This window comes from Anser anser, assembly GCF_964211835.1.
Source record: "Anser anser genome assembly, chromosome: 15".
NCBI lineage: Eukaryota > Metazoa > Chordata > Aves > Anseriformes > Anatidae > Anser > Anser anser.
Genome location: NC_139736.1, coordinates 692465 through 714459, shown reverse-complemented (window position 1 = coordinate 714459; position 21995 = coordinate 692465). Strand labels below are relative to the sequence as shown.

Here is a 21995-nt window from a genome sequence, read left to right as displayed (position 1 = left end):
ACTCGCAAAGCAGATGAGTAAGAAGCTCTTTGGTTTACCTGAGGTGGAACGTGAGCGCTGGGACGAGGCTGCGTACCCCCGCGAGCACGCTGCCGGCCGGGTTGTCGGCCCTTTTCAGTCTTTAGCTGCGCATTTGCTTTTTATGTCTTAATCTCATCCTCACGCGCGTTACACGCCGGTTCCTGCTGATCACACAATTAGTCCTTTGGGGGTGTTGGAGAGACACGTGTAGCCTCACATACGTGTATTTTCTGTGTTTTCCCACACCGGGGCCAGTACACGCTGTGCCAGCGAGGTGCAACCCCTGAACCCAACCGTCCCTCACAAACATGATGTAGAGGTAAAACCCTGAGCATCTTGAGGGATTGTGGGCGTCGTTAACTCCTCACAGCGCAACAGTAAACGTGTACAAAACTCCTTGGAACCATAAATCGCTGCACAGTGGCTCAGCATTGTAAAACGTAACGATTGCTAGGAAAAGTAATCACAGATTCTTGTTCAATCAAGACTTGGTCAGACTTTCCCAAATGTCCCTGTGTTTTGTTGTTTGGGAACAAAAGGGATTTTTACTTCTAAATTGCACCAGCGTACCTCCTACCATTATGTCAAAGTGGAATGCGGGATTGTGTTTAAAACAGTATTTTCAAGTGAAGCTAGAATGAACAGGTTTCATGGTGAATACCAGGACTTACCCAGTTTCTAACCTCTGTCCTGTCAAAATAATTGCCCTTCTATTGCTACTTATTTCCCTGGAGAACAATGTCTATTAACAACACTGGCAGCTCTAATGCTGAAAATAGAGCAGGCTCCATTTGTTCAGTAGGCTGAAAAATCAGCTGTGAAGCCAATGAAGCCAAATGACCTTGGATTTTGCTTGACTTTGCGTTGTCTCTCTACGTGCTTCATGAGAAAGTTTATTTCATAAGCAAAAACCTCCTGCTAAAAATACAGCTGAAAAACACTGTGGTGAGCTCTTCTACACGCAGGGCATTGTGTGTTATGTTAGCGTGATGCACTATTGACAGCGGTTAAATACAGCTGAGAAATTAGATACACGGGACAAATTGGCACAGAAAATGGCACCATCGATCTAATCTGTAATGTGTCTAAAACATCAGCTGGTCCTAAATTTACCTGGTAAAATGAAAATATTTTAGCGGTGACTGAAGTTGATACAAAGAAGGCTGAAAAGGCTTCTAGGATAGCTGTAACTAAAGATGTAAATAAAGATTAAAAAAGTAAGATAAATAAGTGGAGGTGTTTGTGCCGGAGCCCAACTCAGAGATCCTGGGACAATTCCACAGGGAAGAAATCACGCAGCAGTTACACTCAGGTCACTGGACAGCCCGTACAGCTTTTCATAACGGGTTCCTTCATTTATGTAAACCCGCGCTTCTTCTGGCCCAATGATGCCCCTCAGCAGGGTGGGTGCGCGCCATGCGGTGCCCGCTGCCAGCGCCGGGCGTGCAGCCCCGGTGCCGTGGTGCCACCGCTGCCGCCGGGGCCATCACGCCGAGGGCCCTGTGCTGCGCTCAGGGAGCTGCCCTTCCGCGGCAGCATTTGGTGAGCGGAAAAGCTCTCTGAGACCCAGAAATGGAGAGGGAGAGGTGCTATGGTTTTTTTATTGTGTGTTTATCTACCCGGCCTCTGCTGGAGCCCTGCGCCGCGCTGCCCCCCCTCCGGAGCTGTCCTGGCCCGAGGAGGCAGCGCGGCGCTGGCCGCAGTCCTACCCAGGGCTGAACGTGTGCACCGCTCAGCAGCTAATTAGGTTGCCATTTAACTGCGAGATGTACGTGCTCAGTTCCAGTCACTTCTGCAGTGAGGCTTCCAGCTGGACAACGGGTGTGTGCAGGGAGCCCTCCCGCTACCAGGAACGGAAGGAGCGCACGGCTCCGCGTCGCCTCGATTCACCTGCTGCTTGTGATGAGGAGCTGCGGCCCGGGCAGCAGGAACACGCTGCTGTTCTGCACTGTCTAGTGAAATGGCATCGCCTGTTCCTAAAGAGGGTGCAACCAGGCTAATTCAGCACTTTAATTGTTTGGTTTATCAGGTGCACTTTCAGAAACACGCCATTACTAAACAAAATAATATACTGAGTAATTTAGTTTTAACCGGTGAAGTCACACTCAAAGGATACTGAACATCTAACCAGCCAAGTTACATGGGTAATCACCACGTATAAAACCTTTTAACTAATCTCTGTTTGCGTTACAAAGATCAGGCAGTAAAGTGAAGACCGGTGTGTTTTACAGCGGGAGGCAGGAGGGAAGCCGTCCCCATGGGGCCGTTCCCACAGCCGCTGCGCTGCGCTGGCGGCCGCTGCCTGGCGCCGAGGGGCTGGGAGCGGTGGGGGTGATGGTGGGGTGGTGGGGCAATGGGCGCTGGGGTGGTGGGGCAATGGGCAGCGGGGTGATGGGGTGGTGGATTGCTGGGGTCCCTGCGGGGACATGCACTGCTGGGGTGTGGGCTCCATGCACTCCCTCCAATTCAGGGAGCTCCAACTGCCCTGTTTGCTTCAGAACGGGAAAGAGAGGACAAAACCTATTTCAGGCCCCCAACTTACTTCAGCCCATCTATTAATATCTATTAATAATTTAACCCCATGGCTGCACACCTCTGTGTCCTTAAAACTAGCAGGGTGCACAGCACAAGGGCTCGGTGCTCAGGCAGGGATTTGCCACAGGTGAGGTTGCTCCCAGATACGCTCTGTGCTCAGTAATGTGACAGGGAACTAATTGAATTAATTTGCTTTTTCTGCCATAAACTTTAGTGGAAAAAATAACCACCCTGCCTTTACTCCAGCTTCCTGGGGTAGGCAATAGCCCAGGGTGCGTTCGGTGTGCTGGGTCCTGGGAGCGCAGCGCTGCTGGGGCGCAGCTGATAAAGCATCGGCGGAGCTGGTGGCAGAGGAGGAAGCTCTGCAGAGGTCCCCGGCTGGTGCTTTATGGGCCTTTTCCCATGCTCTGGGGGAGAAATGTAAAATATTTTGTGACCAATGAACTTTTATAACAAGAACAAGACCAAGGGATGATTACTCGTTGTGTTTATCTCAAGGAACATGTTGTACCTTTCAGGATTGATTATGTAAACTTGGGTGAGAAGGTCTTAAAATGTAACAGAGGAAGAACTGTAGCAATATAACATTATGAAAACACCGTGATTCATGGTGACTCTGACTAGCAAATAGATTTAGCCACGCTTCACGACAATCGCATCTTCTGCGGGGACTGCAGCATGTTTTTAATTTCAAGTGAATAAATACATATATAAACATATAAATGCATATGCTTTTCCTTCTCTAGAAGCATATCTGAGGCAAAAAATGAGTAGAAAGAGCCAGAGAAACGGTGACGTATCAGCGTGCTGCATGGGGCCAGTCTCACTCAGCTGTTTGGAAATCCTGGAGTTTTGATTTCAGGTTAGCAGGAGGAAGGAAGGCCGGCAGTGACACAGCCCCGCGCCTCCTCAGCTCTGCGTCAGCCGGCTCGGGCAGGGGCCTCCTTCGTGAGCTGCGTCCTTCCGCGCCCAGCTTTGCCGCTGCTTTGGAAGCGCTGCCCGCAGCAGCCTTGGCAGAGCGAAAGCAGGGTCCTGGGCAGTGTGGGGCACGGCACAGCGGCTGCGCCCCGAAACCGTTGGGGGGTCAGCCCTGCTGAGGGACCTGAGCCCCCGGCTGCTTCAGGAGGGATGTTGAGAGGCAGAGCGGGTATGGGAATCTGGCAAGAATGCGCCAAAGCACGGGTGGCGATACAGGAGAGAAGAAAATGCCAGGAACATATCGTCTGTGGTCCTGGAGCTGGATATGTTTTTGTGTTTATAGATCAGGCTGTGTTGCAACCGGGCCAGGGAGCAGGAGCGACTCCCGGGTCAGCCCCGGAGCCCGAAGCGTGATCTCAGCGTGAGGCAGGGGAAGCGCCGCATTAGCAGCATTACAGCCTGCACTGCAGCCTGCTGCGAGGAACTCGCCGCGCTGCATTCCGCGGTGCGCCGCGCACGGCACGGCACGGTGCCGGACAGCCAACCGTGCCCACGCCGCCCACGCGCCCGCGCCGCGGGTGCCCTGAGCGCCAGGCGGGACGGCAGGCCCTGCCCTGCCGTGGCAGGGGGCATGGACGTGCCCTGTGTCCCACGTCCCGTGTCCCACGTCCCCAGCTCAGCTGGGTGCTGCCTTAGCGTGGGCCCGGTGCGTCCAGGCACGATGCCCTGCCTCTGTGCTCAGCCGTCTGTTAGCCAGCGCCCCTGGCCTTCACCAAGGAGCTTTCTGGGGGCTCGGCTGTGGGTTGCCGTGGGGAGAGTGGGTTAACAAGGCTGTGTCCTTTATGGTTCCAAGCACCGCGTGGTGGCTGTTGTCTACACTGGCACCATATAGTTGCACTTTTCATGGTCAGGATGAGCAGTGCACATACTGAAAAAAATGCAAATCTTACTGCTGTGTGAAGGATGTGTTCTGCACGCGGAAAGGGAATTAGGGAGCTGTGCCACAGCAGGTACTGGCAGGAGAGAGAAACTCCTGATTCATCCTGAATTTCTCTTTCTCTCTCTTTTTTTCATTCATGACTTTGTGTTTTCTCTTAAACCGTGCGGGTCTGGTTTCTCACTGTGCCGAGTGCCTGCCTGGTGATTTCATTTAGAAGTGTGGAGGAAAAGCGCCCGTAAAATTAGGTCCCATGTTGCTGTGGTGTCCTTTGTGTTTTCTTTGTACTCAAGTACTAAAAAAACAGTAAGACATAAAAAGGGAGATGAGATGCTTTTGTAGCCAGAAACCAAGGGAGCCATGAGAACTGATGGGCTGGAGGCTTGCTTTGCTAACACACAGCATTTCACGGGGCTCCCCACGCCAGGGAAAGGGACACAACCCTGATAATGAAGTGGCCGTTAAACAGGGCAGGCTGCGGCCTGTCCTAATTGGAAGGGAGCTCTTCAGAAATTCTGCATTTCCTCACGAACCTCTCCAAGTCTTGCACTTTAACGGGTCTTTACCAACATGCCTATAATGTCCACTCCGGGGCTGCCTCTGCACGTGGGTGAAGCCCAGCTCATGGCGGGGCTGGGATGCCGTTCCCCCCTCCTCTCCTCAGGCATCAGCTACGCTCTGACAAACTCTCACTCTTCCCCAGTGCTTGTCAGTGATCAGCGCTCTCTGCTTTGGTGCTGGCAACAGCTTTGCCTGGTGAGGCTGGCGGAGGAGGGAGGACACGTCCGTGCCCGCATGCCTGCCCGGTCCGTCCTGTTCGCGGGGAGATGCCGGCGTCAGGATTAGTGCCAGAGCTGCCCTCAAAGCGTCTCACTCCGGAGGCAGCTGCTGCAGTCACTGCTTAACGCCTTACTCACACCTGCCTGGCACCGCTCTCACGCTGTCACCGCTTGGGTCTGCTTGCTTGGGATGCTCCAGCTCATCGGTAATCCTCCTGGAGCTCAACCTGAAAGCACTCCTGCCCCGAGCGGGTCTGGCTGATGAGAAAGCTGGTGTTCGGCAGGGGCTGGGAGTGCGCGGGGCATTGCCTGCTGCCCGCATTGCATTCGTTGTCGTGGTGTCTGCTGCAACGGGCACTGACACTTAGGTGCTGCAGCAATGATTTCGTACAACTGAGCTCCTGCCTACCCCAAGTCTCCATGCCCCAATGCCCTGGCCCCTTGCAGCGTCCAAGCAGGTTTAAGTCTGGGTGTAGCTGAGGCCAGAGAGCCCCAGACCATGTCTGCAAGCAGAGGGAAGTCAGTTCTGTGTGTCTAAAGTGTCTCTTGCTTTAATGCAAGCTTCCTGGGAAGTAGTGGCAGCTGCTGTCGGGGCTGGTGAGGCAGAACTGATTTTCTTACAGCCAGGGGCTTTGGTTGCATCCTGGCTTCAGGGCACAAAGGAAAAGTACTCTTGAAAGTCCAGTTCTTTGCCCTAGAAATGCAAGGTAAGGTCGCACATACCACTGCTCCTGCAACGTGTCCCAGCCTCCCTAGGACTCCTCTTTATCCCAAGGCACCAGTGGAGGCTGGAGCCTGAAAGGGTTTTCCATAGGCATGTGCTGGAGATGCCTTTCCCCAGACCAGCCCCATTTACATTAACGAGGCATTCAGCTTCCAAACCTGCTTGTGGACCACTGAGATGTTACCGCACGGAAGGGGAGGCATGGGCAACCTTAACCCTGTCGGTGCTCCCCTGTTGGGAGCAGCTTTGGGCAGAGGTCCCCCGGCGTGGCGGGGACATTGGGACCCCCTGAGCTGGCTGCAGCAGGTGGCACCCGTGGGGCTGGGGCAGCGGTGCCTCGTCCCGCCACGAGTGGCATGAGCTTGCCCGGACAGTCACCGCGCACTCCTGGCCCGGCAGACCTCTGCACAGCACCATTTGCTTTCTCCTCAGCCGCCGCCTCCCACTCCGGCGGCTCCTCTCCTGCCCACAACTTTCTCCTCTAACGCGCGAGCGCTGCTCCGCGCCGTGCAGGAGCTCGGGGAGCCTCGGGGAGCCTCGCCTGCTGCAGCTCCCCAGGAGCGGCCCGTCCAGGCCTGCGGAGCCGTTCCCGGTGACTCACGGCCGCTCCTGGCCTGCTGCGGGCCTGTTGGGGCGCCTGGCCGGGCCTGCGCCCTGCCGCCTGCCGTGGGGGGCAGCTCCGTGCGTGGGTGCCCGGCCCCCGCGCTGTGTGGGACTTGGCCGTCTGTTGGCCTGCTGCTGGTGGCTCCCCGCTGCCTCGCAGCTCTGAGAGGCCGTGGGCTTGGGGCACCGGGACCCTTGTCCTGCCCCAGCCAGGGTGCACGGGGCTGCGTGGCGGTGGCGGGGCACCCTCCGTGCCCGTCCCACGCTGGCTGGGCACCCCTGGGTCCCATGGTGCGGGGAGATTGAGCCGCCAACTTCACTGCACGCTGTTCCCATAGACTTCGAGCCAAGCTGCTCAATAGCTTTGAATTTATGATGTTCAGCAGGTGTCAGACCCAATTCTCCTACCATTCCACGGACCTTTCTGGTGTTTAACATGACTCAGGAGTTCAATAAAGTTCAATATTTAATTCACGATTAAGTAATCCATTTCTGGAGCTACTGCGAAGGCTCCCTGCCTCCCGAGGTTTCTTCCTATGAAGGGCAAAGCTCTGCACCTTCCCTGAGAAGCAAGCGCCGAAGTCACCTGCAGAAAACCTGTGGTTCCGCAGCCCCCGGGGGCAGCTCAGCGCCCAGCTGCCCCCGGGGCTCGCGGCAAGGTCGCGGGGGCGGTGATGCCTCAGCAGCTTTGCTCCCGACCAGGTTGTGTTTTCCCCTATGAGTACCGCAGTTACCAGGTGTACTGTTTGCCTCCTTACTACACCTGATTTCTTGTAGGGTTGGTACCACCCTGTTTTAAGAGGCTTTTCTTTAAAAAACTTTCTGGAGGTGTCACTGGTGGAAGTGCCATCTGTCGGGTTTTGCTATAACAAATACTTCACTGCACTGCAAGGCTTTTTTTATTTATTTTCTCTTATGAATTCCCAAGTAGCTGTGGGAAAGATGTGGGAACCAGTTTGTGGCAGTGTGTGGAAGCGGCACGTGACATCTGACTGCCAGCGACATGAAGCGTGCCTGCAGCCGCACCAAGGGCACGGTTCCTGCCCCGGGCCGTATCCCCCCAGCCGCGCCTCGTGGCCCACCCGTGGGAGCAGCAGCCGTGGCGTGGCGGGGGCATGGCCGTGGCCATTGCACGCAGGTGCCGAGGGAGCGGGCACATGGCCATGGCCCTGCTGCGTCCCGCGGGGCGCCAGGTGCTGGGCACGGCCCCACAGAGGGAGGTGGGCTGCAGGGACCCCCCAGCTACGGAGCGGGACGTGGTGGCTTCCTGCTGGGCTGGGCTGCAGGCTTTGCTGGGACCTGAGCGCCTCGTCAGGCAGGGCTGGGCTCCTCTTTCGGCTGCGTAGTGCCAGCAGCCTGAGAATGGCTCCTGTCCGCCCTTGATAAATGCCTCAACACCAAGCGATGCCCTTGCTCCCAACCGGGACATCGACAATGTGTTGTGTCCCATGGCTGCAGGCCCTGCTGCCGGGCCCTGCCCTGTCCCCAAGCCCCCAGATGCCTGCGGGACGCCGGGCACGGGGTGGTGCAAGGGGCAGCAGGTGCAGGGGGTTTCCTTCTTGGGGCAGCGGATTGCTTCATTAGTGCCAGCTGATTTAATTGAGCTCTGGGGGCTCAGCTGGGGGTAGTGGTTTGGGTGGCCTGGTGGGAGCAGGAGTCCCTGTGTGGGTGGGCTCTGGTGGGAAGGGCACGGGGCAGAGCTGTGCCAGCAGCGAGCTGTGCTGTCACCTCCCCTGCCCGGGGCTGCCTGTGTCAGCGTGAGCTGTGCAGAGCTGCTGCCTGCCGAGCACTGCTGCGTGTGCAGGTTCTAACGAGGAACGTAAGAACCGTGGTGTCTCCTGCTCTGAAGCGTTTCTCAGGTAGATTTTTTTTGTTGGTTTTGCTTTTTCCCAACTTTTGATCTTCATGAGGCCACAATCTGTAAGAGCTGGAGTCAGAATTGATTCCAGGAGCTCTTTGCATGTGTAAGAAGTTATGTCAGGTGTTCCTGAGCCAAACCAGCTCTCGTGTAAAGGAGAAACAACCTGGAAGGAGGCTTTCTGTAAGATGCTGTCTAGCTTAGATTTGCTCTGCCTTCTGCTGCTGTAGTCACAGCAGCTCAGTGCCGCTTCCCCTTGCGTTACAGACGTGGTGTGCATTTGGCCCTTGCGGGCTGTCCCAGCTCTCCCCTGAGGTCTGTTCCCCGCTGTTGCAAACAGCCAGTGTGGGTGTAGGGAGCACTGCTGCCGGTGGGACCCAGCGAAGTTTGGGTGTAGGGAGCACTGCTGCCGGTGGGACCCAGCGAAGTTTGGGTGTAAGGAGCACTGCTGCTGGTGGGACCCCGCGAGCTGTAAGGGCGGTCGGGGCAAGCAGCTGGCTGCTCTGAGTGCCTCATCCTCGCCCGTTAGAGAAGGGGCTTTGGGGCAGGGTGAAGTCCGTTCTTTTCTCCCTGATGGTCTCCCAGGGCTGCCCAAGAGCTTGTTGTTTGAAGGGAAGCACCAGGCACAATGCGTGTGCCTGCAGTCAAACCTGCAGCTCCTCTCTGCCACGTGGGCTGCAGATGCGTACTGAAACCACAGGTGACAGCAGGCACTTTGACCTGGCCTTTCCTCGGGTTGTGCTGCCAAGGGAGCACTTAGATTTAGGGGAACATGACTCCTTTAGGCCACGTACTTCTGGGGAGTTTGCTGCACAGCAGCCCTGGGGCAGGCACGGGAAAGTGCCGGCATCTCTTGGGCTGCGTGCATGGAAACAACTCACACATTGCTGCTTTAAGAATAGGTGAGGTGGGGATAAAAATAGGAACAAGCACTTACTCAAAAATATATCTTTATTTTTTCAGTTTAACAGCTATTTAAATAATCCAATTAAAATATATTTTATTGCACGTTAAAGAACCTTTCTGGATTCTCACTTTCCTATATAAAATAAATTCATCTAGAGAGAGAAAGCAAGAGGGGGACTTCCTTTGCACATTGACACATGCACGCGCATGTGCACATTCACTATGAAACCCCCAAGCAGCCAACCCAGTGCAGGATCTGTTGCTCCTCAACATCTACACAGCGTGCTCTAGTCGGCTACGGAGTGGCTGCAGTAGGCACGGCCAGGTGCAGGACCCGGGGCTGTGGGAAGGATGCTGTCACTGCTGGGTACCCCTGGAGGGCCCACGTGGGGCCCTGAGCCACCTGGCCAGCCCTGCGGCAGCAAGCCGCAGGGTGTGAGCCTGCTGGAAGACAGCTACAGGCTTGGGAAGGAAAGCTGCAGCTCTGCTTCGTGCTCAGACAAAGCTGGCGTTGCTGTCACCTGGCTGGCAGGTCGCGGAGCTGGGCCCAGGTGCCCCTGCTCGTGGAGGTAAGGCAGGGACCTCTGTTGAGGTCTCGCCTGCAGGAGGGGCAGGGGCAGCAGCCTTGAACAAATGGCGCAGACAAAGCCCGGCGCTGGCTCTGCCCAGCACGGTGGCAGTGCGGGGAGGGTCCGGCGCACAGGAGGCAGGGCGTGGGGTGTGCGTGGGGCTGGGGACACAGCAGGGGGGCAGAGGCGCCCTGTGCCCACCTCCTGTCGGGGCGGTGCGTGGAGCCTGGGCAGCACCAGCCCTGCTCTGTCCCCTCCCTGGGCAGCACCACCGTGGGCAGCGTTGGGGCAGTGAACCAGCGGCTGTAGGAAGAAAAAGTCCTTGCCTGGGGTTGGGCAGGAAGAGAAGCCGGCTCCCTTTGAGGCTGCTGGGAAGTAATCAGTGGCTGAGCTTAACGAGCTACTCCAAGGCTACCTTTAAAGGCAGCTCAAGCAGCATTAAATGAAACAAGCTTGCAGAATATGCAGTTCACTACTCTAAGCTGAATTAGACTTCATGCCCTTTTCCGATGACTATTTTGGGATGACTTAGGTTCTCTGACTCAAGCTGTGAATAACTTGCTTTACAAGCACATCCGTGACTATACTAACCTTCATCCCAGAATAACAAGCTTTTCAAACCACCCTTGGACTCAGGCTCCTAATCAAAATTCAGCTGGAGAGCTTTTCTTGTATCCATTCTGTGTTCTTCCCAAGCCTCTGTCCTTACCCTTCCTGAAAATGTCATGCTGCATTCCTGAAAGCCCCGGGTTTTTCCCATAAGTCAAGCCACACAGCAGAGAGCAATTAGTGTTGATAGTCAATGTGGCATCAATCTTCTGCTGTGGAGTAATTCCTGCCCACAAATAATGGGGTGCATGTAGTTGGTTGCAAATACGCACCTCTGTTTGGCAAGACATCCCAGCTCAGTGCTACATCCTGCTCCAGCCATCTCCTGCAATAATTACCTTGGGAATTAGTGTTGTTTGAAGTTCCTAATGTTTCTGAGCCCTTGGCTTTTGTGTCTGAGCTTTGCTCAGAGAATCTTAGACTGCAAGTTCAATCCTTGAATAAGGGTCTGACCCAAGAGCCCTTCAGTGCTCGCTTGGGTGCGTGCCTTTCACCCCAGACACGTGGGTCCAGCACCCACCTCTGACTTTGGCACCTGGATGAGCGGATAAATAAGTGTCAGTGTTGCCCAGCCTCCAGTGTGTCGGGCAGCTGCTCCGTGAAGGCGGTCTCTAGCCGCAAAGTGCTGTAGTTTGGGGGGGGAGTCCTGGGCAGGTGGCTCTCCTGGGGCAGTGGCAGGCGGAGGGCGGTGTTGAAGGTGGGCAGGTCCTCGTCGATGCAGACGGGGTTGTCGTGGCCCTGCCTCTCCACATCGCCGAGCTGATGAGGCTTCCCCGACCCTTCCCTTTTCCGGTCGTTCCACCACTTCTTCGCCTTTTGCCACTGGCGCCGCATTACGATGGAAAGCGAATCGATGAAGAAGACCTCGACGATCTCAATGACGCAGACAACCGAGCAGCTCATCCAAAGGCCCAGCTGGCCGCCGAAGTTGGAGAGAAGAATGACGAGCTGGAAGAGAAGAGAGCACGAGGTCAGCAGCTCCTGTGGGTGTGTGCCCACAGGGATGCTGCGCCCAGGGTTTGGCACAGAATGCCGCGAGCCCTTCCCCTGCCGCCTGCGTGGTCCCCTCCTGCCCGCTCTGCTGCGGTGGGAGGCTGGTGAGCTCTGCATGTGTTTAGGGTAGCCTGTGGGATTCGGGGCTGGGTGTCTCGAAAAGGTGCCGGGCAGAAGGGCTGTGAAAGGGCAGGACTGGGTGCCCCAGGCTGCACCGCCTGTGCCGGGTTTCCTGCCTCTGCCTGGATGGGACCCTCCCGTGGCCGGAGGAAAGCTGGGCAGGAGGAAGAGCTGTCTTCCTGCTGCGCGCTTACCGTGTTCGTGGGATTCTCCGAAATGAATCTCTCGTTCAGGTCTTTGTAAAACACCATGAGGTTTGCGAGGTCCGTCCTGAGAGGAGAAACAGAAGGTGGCTGAGGGTTTAGTAAAACAATAACATGAAACATACTGAAAAACTATGCAAATAACCAGTTGGACCAGTAGGGCTGGGCCGCTCTAAGGGAGCTTTTTCCCCAATTGCCATCATTAGGGCTGCTAAGATCATATCTGAGCTTGAGGTGCAAGATAGAAACGTATAAATGGAAACTTACTTGTTCAGCTTGTTGATTTTTTGCCCTTTGTCCCAAGAGAGAACTCGAAGCATCCAATCCTGGAAAAATTATAGAAAATAATACTGTAGCTGTGTGCGCTTGTGTAGAAATACCCTGGAAAGGGAGCTCAGGCTCCACAGCTCCTGGAACCAGCTTGGGCTCCCAAACCAAATGCGTGTGACAGGCCAGCTGTCCCCAGGAGGACACATCCCAAGCTTTAGTTTAACGGCTAACAAGTATCCCTGGCCCCTCTGCTGCTGTACTGAACTTTGGGGTTTGTTTAGCACCTCCGTCTGCAGTCATGGCTAAGCAGAACTGGGAACTGACCTCTGACACGATGGACGGCCACTGGGCGATGCTGGTGGTGAGCGCCCACTCCTTGAAGCTGCGGGGAAAGGCAGGCTGTTAGCTGTGAGCCGAACGCCCCCACGCAGTCTTACCTCTGCCCTGGGGCAGGGCTTACCTGCAGGCATCTTTGCAGATTTGCTGGCAGCCCAGCTGCTCCTTCACAAACTTCTCATGTAGTCTGTAGTAGCAGTACACTGCAAGAAGGGAACACGGGAGCTATTTGAGAAGCTGGAGAGAAAAGCAATGATCTTTTGCTGCCTATGCTGGAGTGAGGCTAAGGGGGTGTAGGTGGCCCCTGCGGCCATCGCCTCTGTGATGGGGACAGCAAGATTTCCCCTACAAATATTGCAAAATGTTCTGAGTAGTAGTTGTCACTTGCTATAAGCACGCACGATTGCCTCACACAGTCAAGCCCTCCACTCGGCACTCCTGTGGTGTGCATGAATGACAAGCAATAAGGAAAACTGTCAGACACAATCCAAACGAGAGGCAGCTCCCGTGCTCTGCGGTGTGAGTGCTGCGTGGGCTACAGATCCCTTTTCCCACCCGCTGCGTGGGCGCCAGGTGCAGGCAGGGCCACGCTGTGCCGAGGGGTTTGTGGCCACGCAGCGTGGGGGTGTCCCAGCACTTACTCCAGTTGGGGTTTTTCTTGTAGTTGCAGTACTCTGCCCCGGCGGGTAACGGCTGCGTGTACTGGGCGCAGCCGCAGGACTCCACCATGGCCTTCTGGAAGCAGGAGTGCAGGCAAATCTGGGGAGACAAACCAAGAACTGGTGGCTCGGAAATGCAGGCTGCTGCCTTCTGCCCCGTGCTTGTGCAGCACTTGCCCCTGGCTCCCCAAAACTTCCCCTGCTCGTGGCAGCAGCAACAAAATGGGAACCCCAGTGAACACAAACATAGGCAGAAAGTGCTGTGGAGGGTTTAGATGGTAGTGCAAGGAATAGGAACATAGTCCGTTATGAGGGGGAGGATGGTGTGCATGCTCCCCCTTTCCTCACAGGCTTGTTGTTGCTTTTTCCACCAAAACCTCCATGGAGGCTTTTGGTCTGCTGTGGCACCTGGTCCACGATTCAACAAGATGGGGGAAGTGACTTGCTAGTGAAAATGTTCACAACTTTGACTGTTTTGTGTTGGTTCACATTTGGAGATTAGAAATTGTAAAGATTAAAAGGGCAGTAGTCAGTATTTTCTACTAAAATGCTGAATCAGTTGGAGCAAGCAGGAACTGAGCTTTTCTTTCACAATTCCTAGTCATTTTTTGTTCCCAGTCCCAGCCTTCCTGAGCCCTGAGTTTTCTTGAAGTACTGTTATTAAAACCTCAGACAATGTCTGTGTGATCCTGCTAGGCAATACATCACAGCAGATTTTGGGTTTAATACCCATAAAATAAATTCCAGCCGAGGAAAAGGATTTGCAGAAAGCAGCAGCTAATAATATAATTGTGATTCTTCAAGTGGAGAGTATCAGAACAACTGACACCCTCCAAGAGGACCCAATTACAGAAACCAAGGAAAATTAGTGGAAACTTACTCTGTAAACAAACATCCTGCTATCTGGATACTGATTAGATGGTATCTGTTATTCCTGGAGTCCTAAAGGTCACAATTTCTGGCTTCAAGGGTTACTAAGCTGCAACATTTACTTGGCCAATATTTTCCAGTCTCACATTGCTTGAAAATTGCCTAATGAGCTAATGTTCTTTCTTTATCTAACATGGTGCCTAAGGGAACTTCAAACATCAACCACTTAGGAATAAATCTCGGATTCTAAAAAGTGCTGTGGTATCTTGCATCAGTGATTAAAAGCAGTGACCCTATGCCTGGGCTGTTAACAATCTTAGACCCTGAACTACAGAATTTTGTAGAGCTTTTTATGAAGGTAGTTTTCAAGCAATTGATAAAAACAAATGCAATAGCACTTTACCTGGAGGGAGTAGCTCTTGTTATAGAGATTTTCTACTGGTATGTCAGCACCAGTCTCTGTACAGTCACTGTAGGGCTTGCTCAGCTTGCGGGACCGAGTCTGGGAACCAGAAAAGAGCAAATTTTGGTTTGGGGACATCAGAGAAACCAAAGAATCTAGTGGCAGCTCATTGTGATTGTAAAACTTTCAATGATGGGGTGGGTTTGAACGGCACATTTACCCTTTGCCATCTCAAATAATTTGTCAAAATGAAGGTTTTCTGGTTTGTGCTGTTCATTTCCCAAAGTGCTGTTCTAGCTTCATCTAGTGGCTCCATATACCGCCTCTGCAGGAATACTGAGATAGTATAACTGTAACAGTGAGGATTTTCCACAGCAGAGTCATTCATCAGTATGGTTTCTCTCACTGCAGAGTCTTAGTGACCATGTACCATTTATCCTGAGGAGAGCTGCGCTGCCCTGAGCTGCTGCTGCGCTGGCTGCTCCTGTTCTGTGGGTAAAACAGCACTTCGGGCTCCACTAGTGCTCAACAGCACCTCTCCAAAATCACTCAAAATGTTTGTATCTCCTTCAGGACTGTTTCCACGAACTGCTTTGACCCTTACACTCTGTTGAATGCTAACAGCTTTTCCTGTTCTGCAATCTATGCTGAGAGAAAAGAGCTCTGAAATGCCAAGTGCTGTGCCTGCACGTGAATTTGGGAGCCCTCAGATTCACAAGACCTGGCTCAGGTTAGGCTGTCTGCTTCCTGCAGCTGTACCTCCCTCAGCCCCAAACTCTTGCTATCTTTTTGACATAATTATCTACTTTTATAGCAAAGAAGGTGGCCCAAATGCGACAAGAAATGTCACATATTTAAGAATCCGTTCACTTATCTTTCTGTACGGAGTTTAAATTAGCGGCTGGTCCTTCAAAAGATTGATCAATGCCTGCCTACCTGTAAGGTACTGACTGTAGACCAACAGGTTACTGAGATCAAGCCTGATAGCAAGCATCACCACTTCTGTCTGCACTACAGAAACGCCAAGTCTCCAGTCATGGATTTGACAATAAAAGGTATGACTTGTTGGCTCTTCTAGAAATATGCTCAAACCTCTCTTTGGGGGAACACAGAAATTTGTGATTTCAGTATTACAGATGGGCAACTTCTGAAAAAAACAAATTAAACCAGCTTTTGATAATTATTCTTTTAACTTCTGCAGACAATCTGATACTTGCCTTGGAGAGTATACTCCCTGGCAGATGATCAATCCTTCGTATAGATTATTATTTTTTTGTCACAGTTTATACCCCTATGAAAGCATACTTGTTCATTTAGGTACTGAAATAATTTCCAAACTAAATATTTAACTAAAGTACTGAAACTCCTACCAAACAATGCCCTGTTTGCATTCCAAGCATCTTGGAATATTTTTTGGGGGTGGGGGTGTGTGGGAAGTCCTGGTATACAGCATAAGTACAGGAGTGATTAGGAACCTAGACACTGACATTTGCATTTGGAAAACTTGCCCCGCTCAAGCCTACAGAGTAGAGTGGTTGTGTGTGACACATCCCTGTGTCCTCCTTCCCACGTCTGGATGCAGGAACAGGGACTGATCCAGCACCTCGGCTGCGCAGCCCTGTCCTGATAACCACAACCCCCCAGCAGGCTCTCTGGAGTCTTGCTTCACTGGCAGTACAGTGATTACCAGATACAGGCATTTTGTTTTGGGTCCAGAAACTGAGTCGAGCTTCTGTTTCAGCTGATACATTAGGATGCAATCAGAACACTTCCTCATGCCAAATCTTTTAAACATAGCCACCAGGATGTATTCAGTCTTGTTTTTTATACTATATGCAACTGTTCAAATCTACCGTGCCAAGGAACTCTTGCATTAAATATTGATATTCCATCTGCAGTGACTTTCTCCTGTGTGGTGTAAGAGTTACAGAAGAAATACAGCTTTGTGAGGGTTTGCCTCCTTCCCACCATTCTCATTCTGATGAGAATTTTCTATTTGTTTTTTAGGCAGCATTTATCCCTGCCGGTTAGACCAAGCAGTTGGTGCCCCAGTTTTCCAGACAGCTGGAAGATAGTTAGCTATTTGCACATTTTAAAGCAGTCAGCCTTGTATTTAATGTCTTTTCTAATGCGTGGACTATCTAGATCTGGCACACCCAGCCGGGACAGATAAGCAGGATCCCTGATGCATTTGAACCAGCCATCAGTGAAGAAAAGGCAGAACTAAAGCGCTCACTTAACAGCCCATCCAGATGAAAGGGAAGTCTGGCTTGCCTGATGGCACTGCTTTCACTTCTCCACCACAGAAAGAAGCCCCTTGGGTCAAACGCCTGGTTTGCACTACGCTAATTGGGGAAATTTGATAGCCATTTGATGACCATGCATTTGATAGCCCATCTCTGTGGCTGTGGATTTTGCTGTGAAAACAACACAAATTCTGGAAAGCCAAGGGATCGGAGAAAAGGGAGAACAAACAAGGTCCCCAGTAGCTGCTTGGTTTATAAAGAACAGATTTTACACCCACAGAAAGGAAAACTTTGTTCAGAATAGTGCTATCACTGGATTTTCCTAGGGGTGCTTCAGCTGTACAAATGAGGTATTAGCTGCCTTCCCAGCTGCTGGCTGTGTTCAAACATCGCATGGGTTCGCATTTACACCTGTTTCATAGAAATGATGCCGTGCGCCTGGAAACAAGATTGCTGTCACTCACAAAGTGCATCCCTATGGAGGTGGCCGCTGCAGTTTCGATTTCTGTGCCGATGTCCTCAATAAAGGGATATTCGTCTTGGTCATGGACAATGATCTTGGCTCCCGTTGACGTCACCAGGAAAGGGTTGTAGTCTGCTTCGTCTATGTACAGAACAACCTGCAATCCTGAAGAACAGAGACAGGGTAGGAGCAGTGTTACACCAGAAGCCAGAGCCAATTTTTTCTCGTCAGGGAGGGCAACACAGTTTACTCAACGCTATCTGGCCTTAAGTGGAATTGTAACAATCAAGCGATGCCTCTGCCGTGCTAGACTGAGACACTTAGAGCAAGTGGTGTCCCTCTGCAGCCCCGAGTACAACAAACAAATGATGTCTCCTTAGAAGGCAGCTGAAACTTACTTTAAAAAGTTATATAACTGGGAAGCAGTAATTTCAGATGGAAAACATTAGTGATGCAATGATATTATCTTTGTATTCTCTGGCAACAGTTTGCACTAGTTCAAACAGGCACTTCCCCAATCAGACTGCACATCTAGAGCCAACACATCAATCACTCTCCAGCAGGATCCAGTTCACTGAACCGCTCGTTATCTAATAGTTCCTCCGCAAGCAAAGTTTCCTTACCGTACTCACTGCCTCCGGTGGAGGTGCTCAGGATCGTCCCATTTTCTCCACTGTTGAAAGTATAGCAATTGCCATGCAGGGGATGATGGAAACGAGTGAAGTGCCTGAAAGAAACCAAATATTGTTGCATTGCCCTCTGCAGTTTTAACTGTCTCTGGCAGAAACTCAGCAGGTTTGGACTATTTTTTTTTTTTTTTGCCAGTAACATAGCAGGACTGGATTTTTCTTTTTTTTTTTCCTTTTATTTTTTTTTTGGTGCAAGCACTTTATTTTCCTGAAGTTTTTTTTTCTTTTTTTTCCTTTTTTTTTTTTTCTTTTTTCCCTTAATATCTTGAAACTACATGGAAATATGTTCTGGTTTAACAGCAGCAGGAAATGAAAAATTTCAGAGGTTTTAGTGTGGGAGTGGGGGCTGAGAGGGTGGGGGGAGCAGATTTTCTGAACTAGCAGGGAGGTGGCAGTGAGGGGGGCAGAGTCCTTTCTCATTCAACAGTCAAGTGTGTAAAGGAGCATGAATCTTCATTTTTCAGAAAAGATGTCACAGCCACTGCCATGTGGGAGAGGCTAAGGAAACACCCTTGCAGTTCAAGCACATTCATGTCTTTCCTGAGAACCTCCCCTCCCACTCAAGCAAATATCTTAATTCCAATAAAATATTTTATGATTACAGACACAAACAAAATGCTTCCAGAAAAGACTCAGCTATACCCCCTAAGGTGAGAGTTACAATGCAGCTTGCTTTGTACGTGGCAGTGGGAAAATCGCTAAAGCCATGTACAAGTGCAACTTCATCCCGGTGGCTGCACCTGGGAGCTCTGCCGTTATCCCCGGTATTAAGGGATGACTCCCCTACTACCAAGACACACAAGAATTGCACTGCAGCAATCATAAGCAGGTAGATCCAATTCTGTCAAAAAACATAAGTTTATCTGAAATGTGGACAGCAGAACACTGAGACAAATGAAATTAAAGACCATACTTGAAGTTCATTAAGACATGAATGTTTGCTTTCATTTAAAAATAGAGCTGGTTCTTGCTGGAATTCAGCAAACTCCAAATATTAAATTCCTATGTATTATATACTTGGAAATAAACTGTTAAGCTGGCAGGTATTTTCTGTGCACTGACCTTTTGTCACAAGATAGGCCATCAAAGAAACATGTCAATAGAAGGTCATCAGCAGAATAACTCAATTCTTCTTTAGTCTCCAAGGGAATCTGAGCCATGATGTTCATGTAATGCAGTTTGTACCACTCTTGGATAGCATTAACACCAGAACTGAATGTATAAAGTGCACACTCGCTGCTGTTGTTTGCATCGCACTGATAATTACAAAGGGGAAAAAGCATTTCAGATAGAAAGAAATGATGTGTCCTATAAAGTCGGTGCGGTATCATTTCTTTCCCACTGTAATAATTACATTTGAAGTTCTAGTGGCAGCAAGAGGACAAAGGGGCACCAAAAACCTTTCATTCGGGGCTAAATGATACGGTCAAACGTTTCAGGCCAAAAAGAAAGGTCACGGGTGGCACTAAGTCTATTTTGGCTAGACCTCAGGAAGGCGTATCTCTTCCAGAGAGCTGGAGATGGATCTGCAGGCAGCAGCGGAGGCACGGCAGAACGGGCAAAGGGGTGGGCAGAGCTTTATTCACTATCGCGCCGCTAAGCGAGCAATAAAACCGGCCGGTGGGATACCCACCCTAACACCCCCTCGTTGCCCCCACCAGCAAGTTGCTGGACAAGGAAGAGTGACGCTCACCAGCTGGAAGCCGATGATATCATTTGAATCGCCGGAGTTCACGATGGAGGAGTCCTTGTGAAAGACGCTGCCCTCAATTTTCCTCTTCCGGCCGCTGCGGAGGTCAGTGGCCGTCTTGGAGAAGTCCTCAAACTTCAGCAGAGGGATCTGTCTGGAGAAGTGGCTCTCCGTCTCGTTCCAGTCACCTGCCGAACGGCGCACCTTGGACTTGCCCTCTGAGAACCCGTAGAAAGTCTCCAGCGCTTTTTTTGTCTCTTTGTCCAACTCTGATAAGTAGTCTTTCATCGAACTGTACCTGCGTTAGAGAAAATGGGAGAAAATTGTGTCATTCACCGCACCTCCCCACCTAACTGCAGCACGCTGCCCGCTGCGCATCTCAGTGCTCAGGAGGGTTCTTTGTCACAGACCCGCGTCCGTCTCTTCTGACCCCACTCATTTAAATCGGTGTGGGGAGAGGCCGAGAGGTGTCAGGGAAGGGACCAGGGAAAGGAGCAGACTGAGCAGGCTCCCGGGCTCCGGGGAGGTTTTGCCAGCAAGCCCGAGGAGGCAGTGCATGTGGAAATGCGACTTCTGCAGCTGTGCCAAGAGGCAGCCAGAGAGCTGGACGGCAAGGAGGGACTGGGGCGGATAGCTGGCAGCAGAACGGACCTCAGCATAAAGCGTAATTTGGCAGGAAAAAGATATTGTTGAGAAAAAGCCAAGGCATCCCATAGGAAAAGAAAGAGGTAACAGAGGAGTGACAGCTGCTCCCCCTCCACTCTTCGGGAGATGTCACTGTTTGTAATCCTGGAACGGCAGTCCTAGGGAGAAGGAAATTTGACGAGAACCACAGACCCGCCAGGGACCGTCTCCAGCAGAAAGCTAAATCCAGCGCTGCAGCTGAGCAGGCAGTAAGTGGAGGGTGTGATTGCAATCCACAAGTGTCTGAGGAGCGCTAGCGCAGAGCGGGTGCCTGAGCTGACGTGCCGCGAGGCGAGCACGGGCTGGCAGGGAGGGAGGGAGGAGGGAAGGAGGGCTGCTGAGGAGCAGCGGTGCCGTGCGGCCCGACGTGCCCGCGGCCGGGGCTGGCTGCGGGGCAGTGCGGGGCCGTGAGCCGCCCGGGGGCCGCAGCAGGGCCGGCCCCGGGACCCGCCGGCCTCGCGGCGAGCACGGCCTTACTTGTAGGGGTTGATGTTGCAGATGGTGACGGCGGGGAAGGGCAGCTTCTGGAACTGGACCGTGACGGACACCGAGGCGCTGTAGTAGTTCAAGAGCAGCTCGGCGCACTGCCAGAGGATCAGCCCCACGGCGCTCAGCGTGAGCAGGATCCAGATGAACCTGCGCAGGCGTCCCCGGGACACGACGATGCGCCGGCAGCCGTGCGTGTTGGTGTTGAGGCAGTACCAGCGCATCAGCTCGCTCAGCGTGGGCGCCTGCGGGCCCCGCACCGGCAGCGTCCTCTTGATCCTGGCCGTGATCTTCTTCCCGGGGGCCATGGCGCTGCCTGCAGGGACACCGCGGGCCTGAGCGCGGCGGGCCCCGGCCCCGGCCCCGGCCCCGGCCCGACGTGCCCCGGAGCCCCGGTGCCGCCGACACGGGCGCGGAGCCGCGGGGCGGGAGGGGGGGGACGGTGCCCGCTCCTCGCCCGCCGCCAGCCACGCTTGTGCCGGTTTCTGCCCTCGGAAGGGTCGGGTCGGGACGGGACGGGACGGGACGGCCCCGCGCGGGTCCCGGGCCCCCGCAGCCCGCGGCCGCAAGGCGCCGCCAGCCCCGTCCCCCCGCCCGGCCGCGCTCCGGGCAGCGGGGCGCCGTTCCGGGGAGCCGCACCGACCGCGGCAGCCCGTGGGGGCGGCCGGACCCAGCCCCGCGCCCCCCGCGCCCCCCCGCGCCGCTCACCTCGGCCGCCGTCCGGGCCCGACGGGGCCATGCTGCTCTCCCGGCCCCGGCGCCGCCGCTGATGGCTCGGCGGGCGCCCGCCCCGGCACCTACCCCGCCGCCCGCCCCCGCGGGGCCCGCCCCGGCCCGGCCCTGCCCTGCCCGCCCCGCCGCGCCCTCGGCGGGCACGGAGCGCCGCCAGCCGGCCGGGACGGGGCGGGACGGGAGCGGGCGGCCGTCGGGGGGCTGCGAACGAGGCGGCGGCCCGGGGGCGGCGGGGGGCGCCCACGGGCGCTGCTGTCACGGGGCGCGAGCGGCGGCCCCGGCTCGCGCTGCCACCGGGCGGGCGCGGGATGAGGCCGACCCCTGTCCCCGTCCCCTGTCCCCGTCCCGTGTCCCCGTCCCGTGTCCCCGCACCGTGTCCCCGCGCTACGCCCGCCGCCCGCTCGCCCCCCACCGCCCGCCGGCACTGCCGGAGCGTGGCGGTGGCCGTGTGACGGGGGCTGCCCGCCGGGGGGGCGGGGGGGGTGTGCTGCCCGTCGGGGGGCGTGCTGCCCGTCGGGGGGCGTGCTGCCCGTCGGGGGGCGGCCGGGCCCGGTGCAGCCGCGGGGGGGGGCGGCGCCCCGAGGGGTGGGAGGCGCGGCCGTGCCCTCAGCCAAGATGGCGGCGCGGCCGGCGTCTGCCCGGCGCGGCGATGGCGGCGCGGTCACGTGGGGCGCGGCCCGCCCCGCCCGCTG

General features: G+C 54.2%; 1 protein-coding gene across 1 annotated transcript; it reads right to left on the bottom strand.

The window, feature by feature from the left end:
• Positions 1–9308: 9308 nt before the first annotated feature.
• Positions 9309–21398, bottom strand: SCNN1G (sodium channel epithelial 1 subunit gamma). The gene is made up of 13 exons (XM_083799629.1): positions 21280–21398; positions 20563–20887; positions 19405–19699; positions 18774–18967; positions 17646–17749; positions 17024–17187; positions 14314–14412; positions 13023–13140; positions 12506–12584; positions 12370–12427; positions 12043–12101; positions 11767–11842; positions 9309–11407 (listed from the first exon to the last, which is right to left on the bottom strand). The coding sequence occupies exons 1-13, from the start codon at positions 21308–21310 to the stop codon at positions 11018–11020; spliced, it is 1992 nt and encodes a 663-aa protein (XP_083655755.1). The 5' UTR covers positions 21311–21398; the 3' UTR covers positions 9309–11017.
• Between the last annotated feature and the right edge of the window lie 597 nt (positions 21399–21995).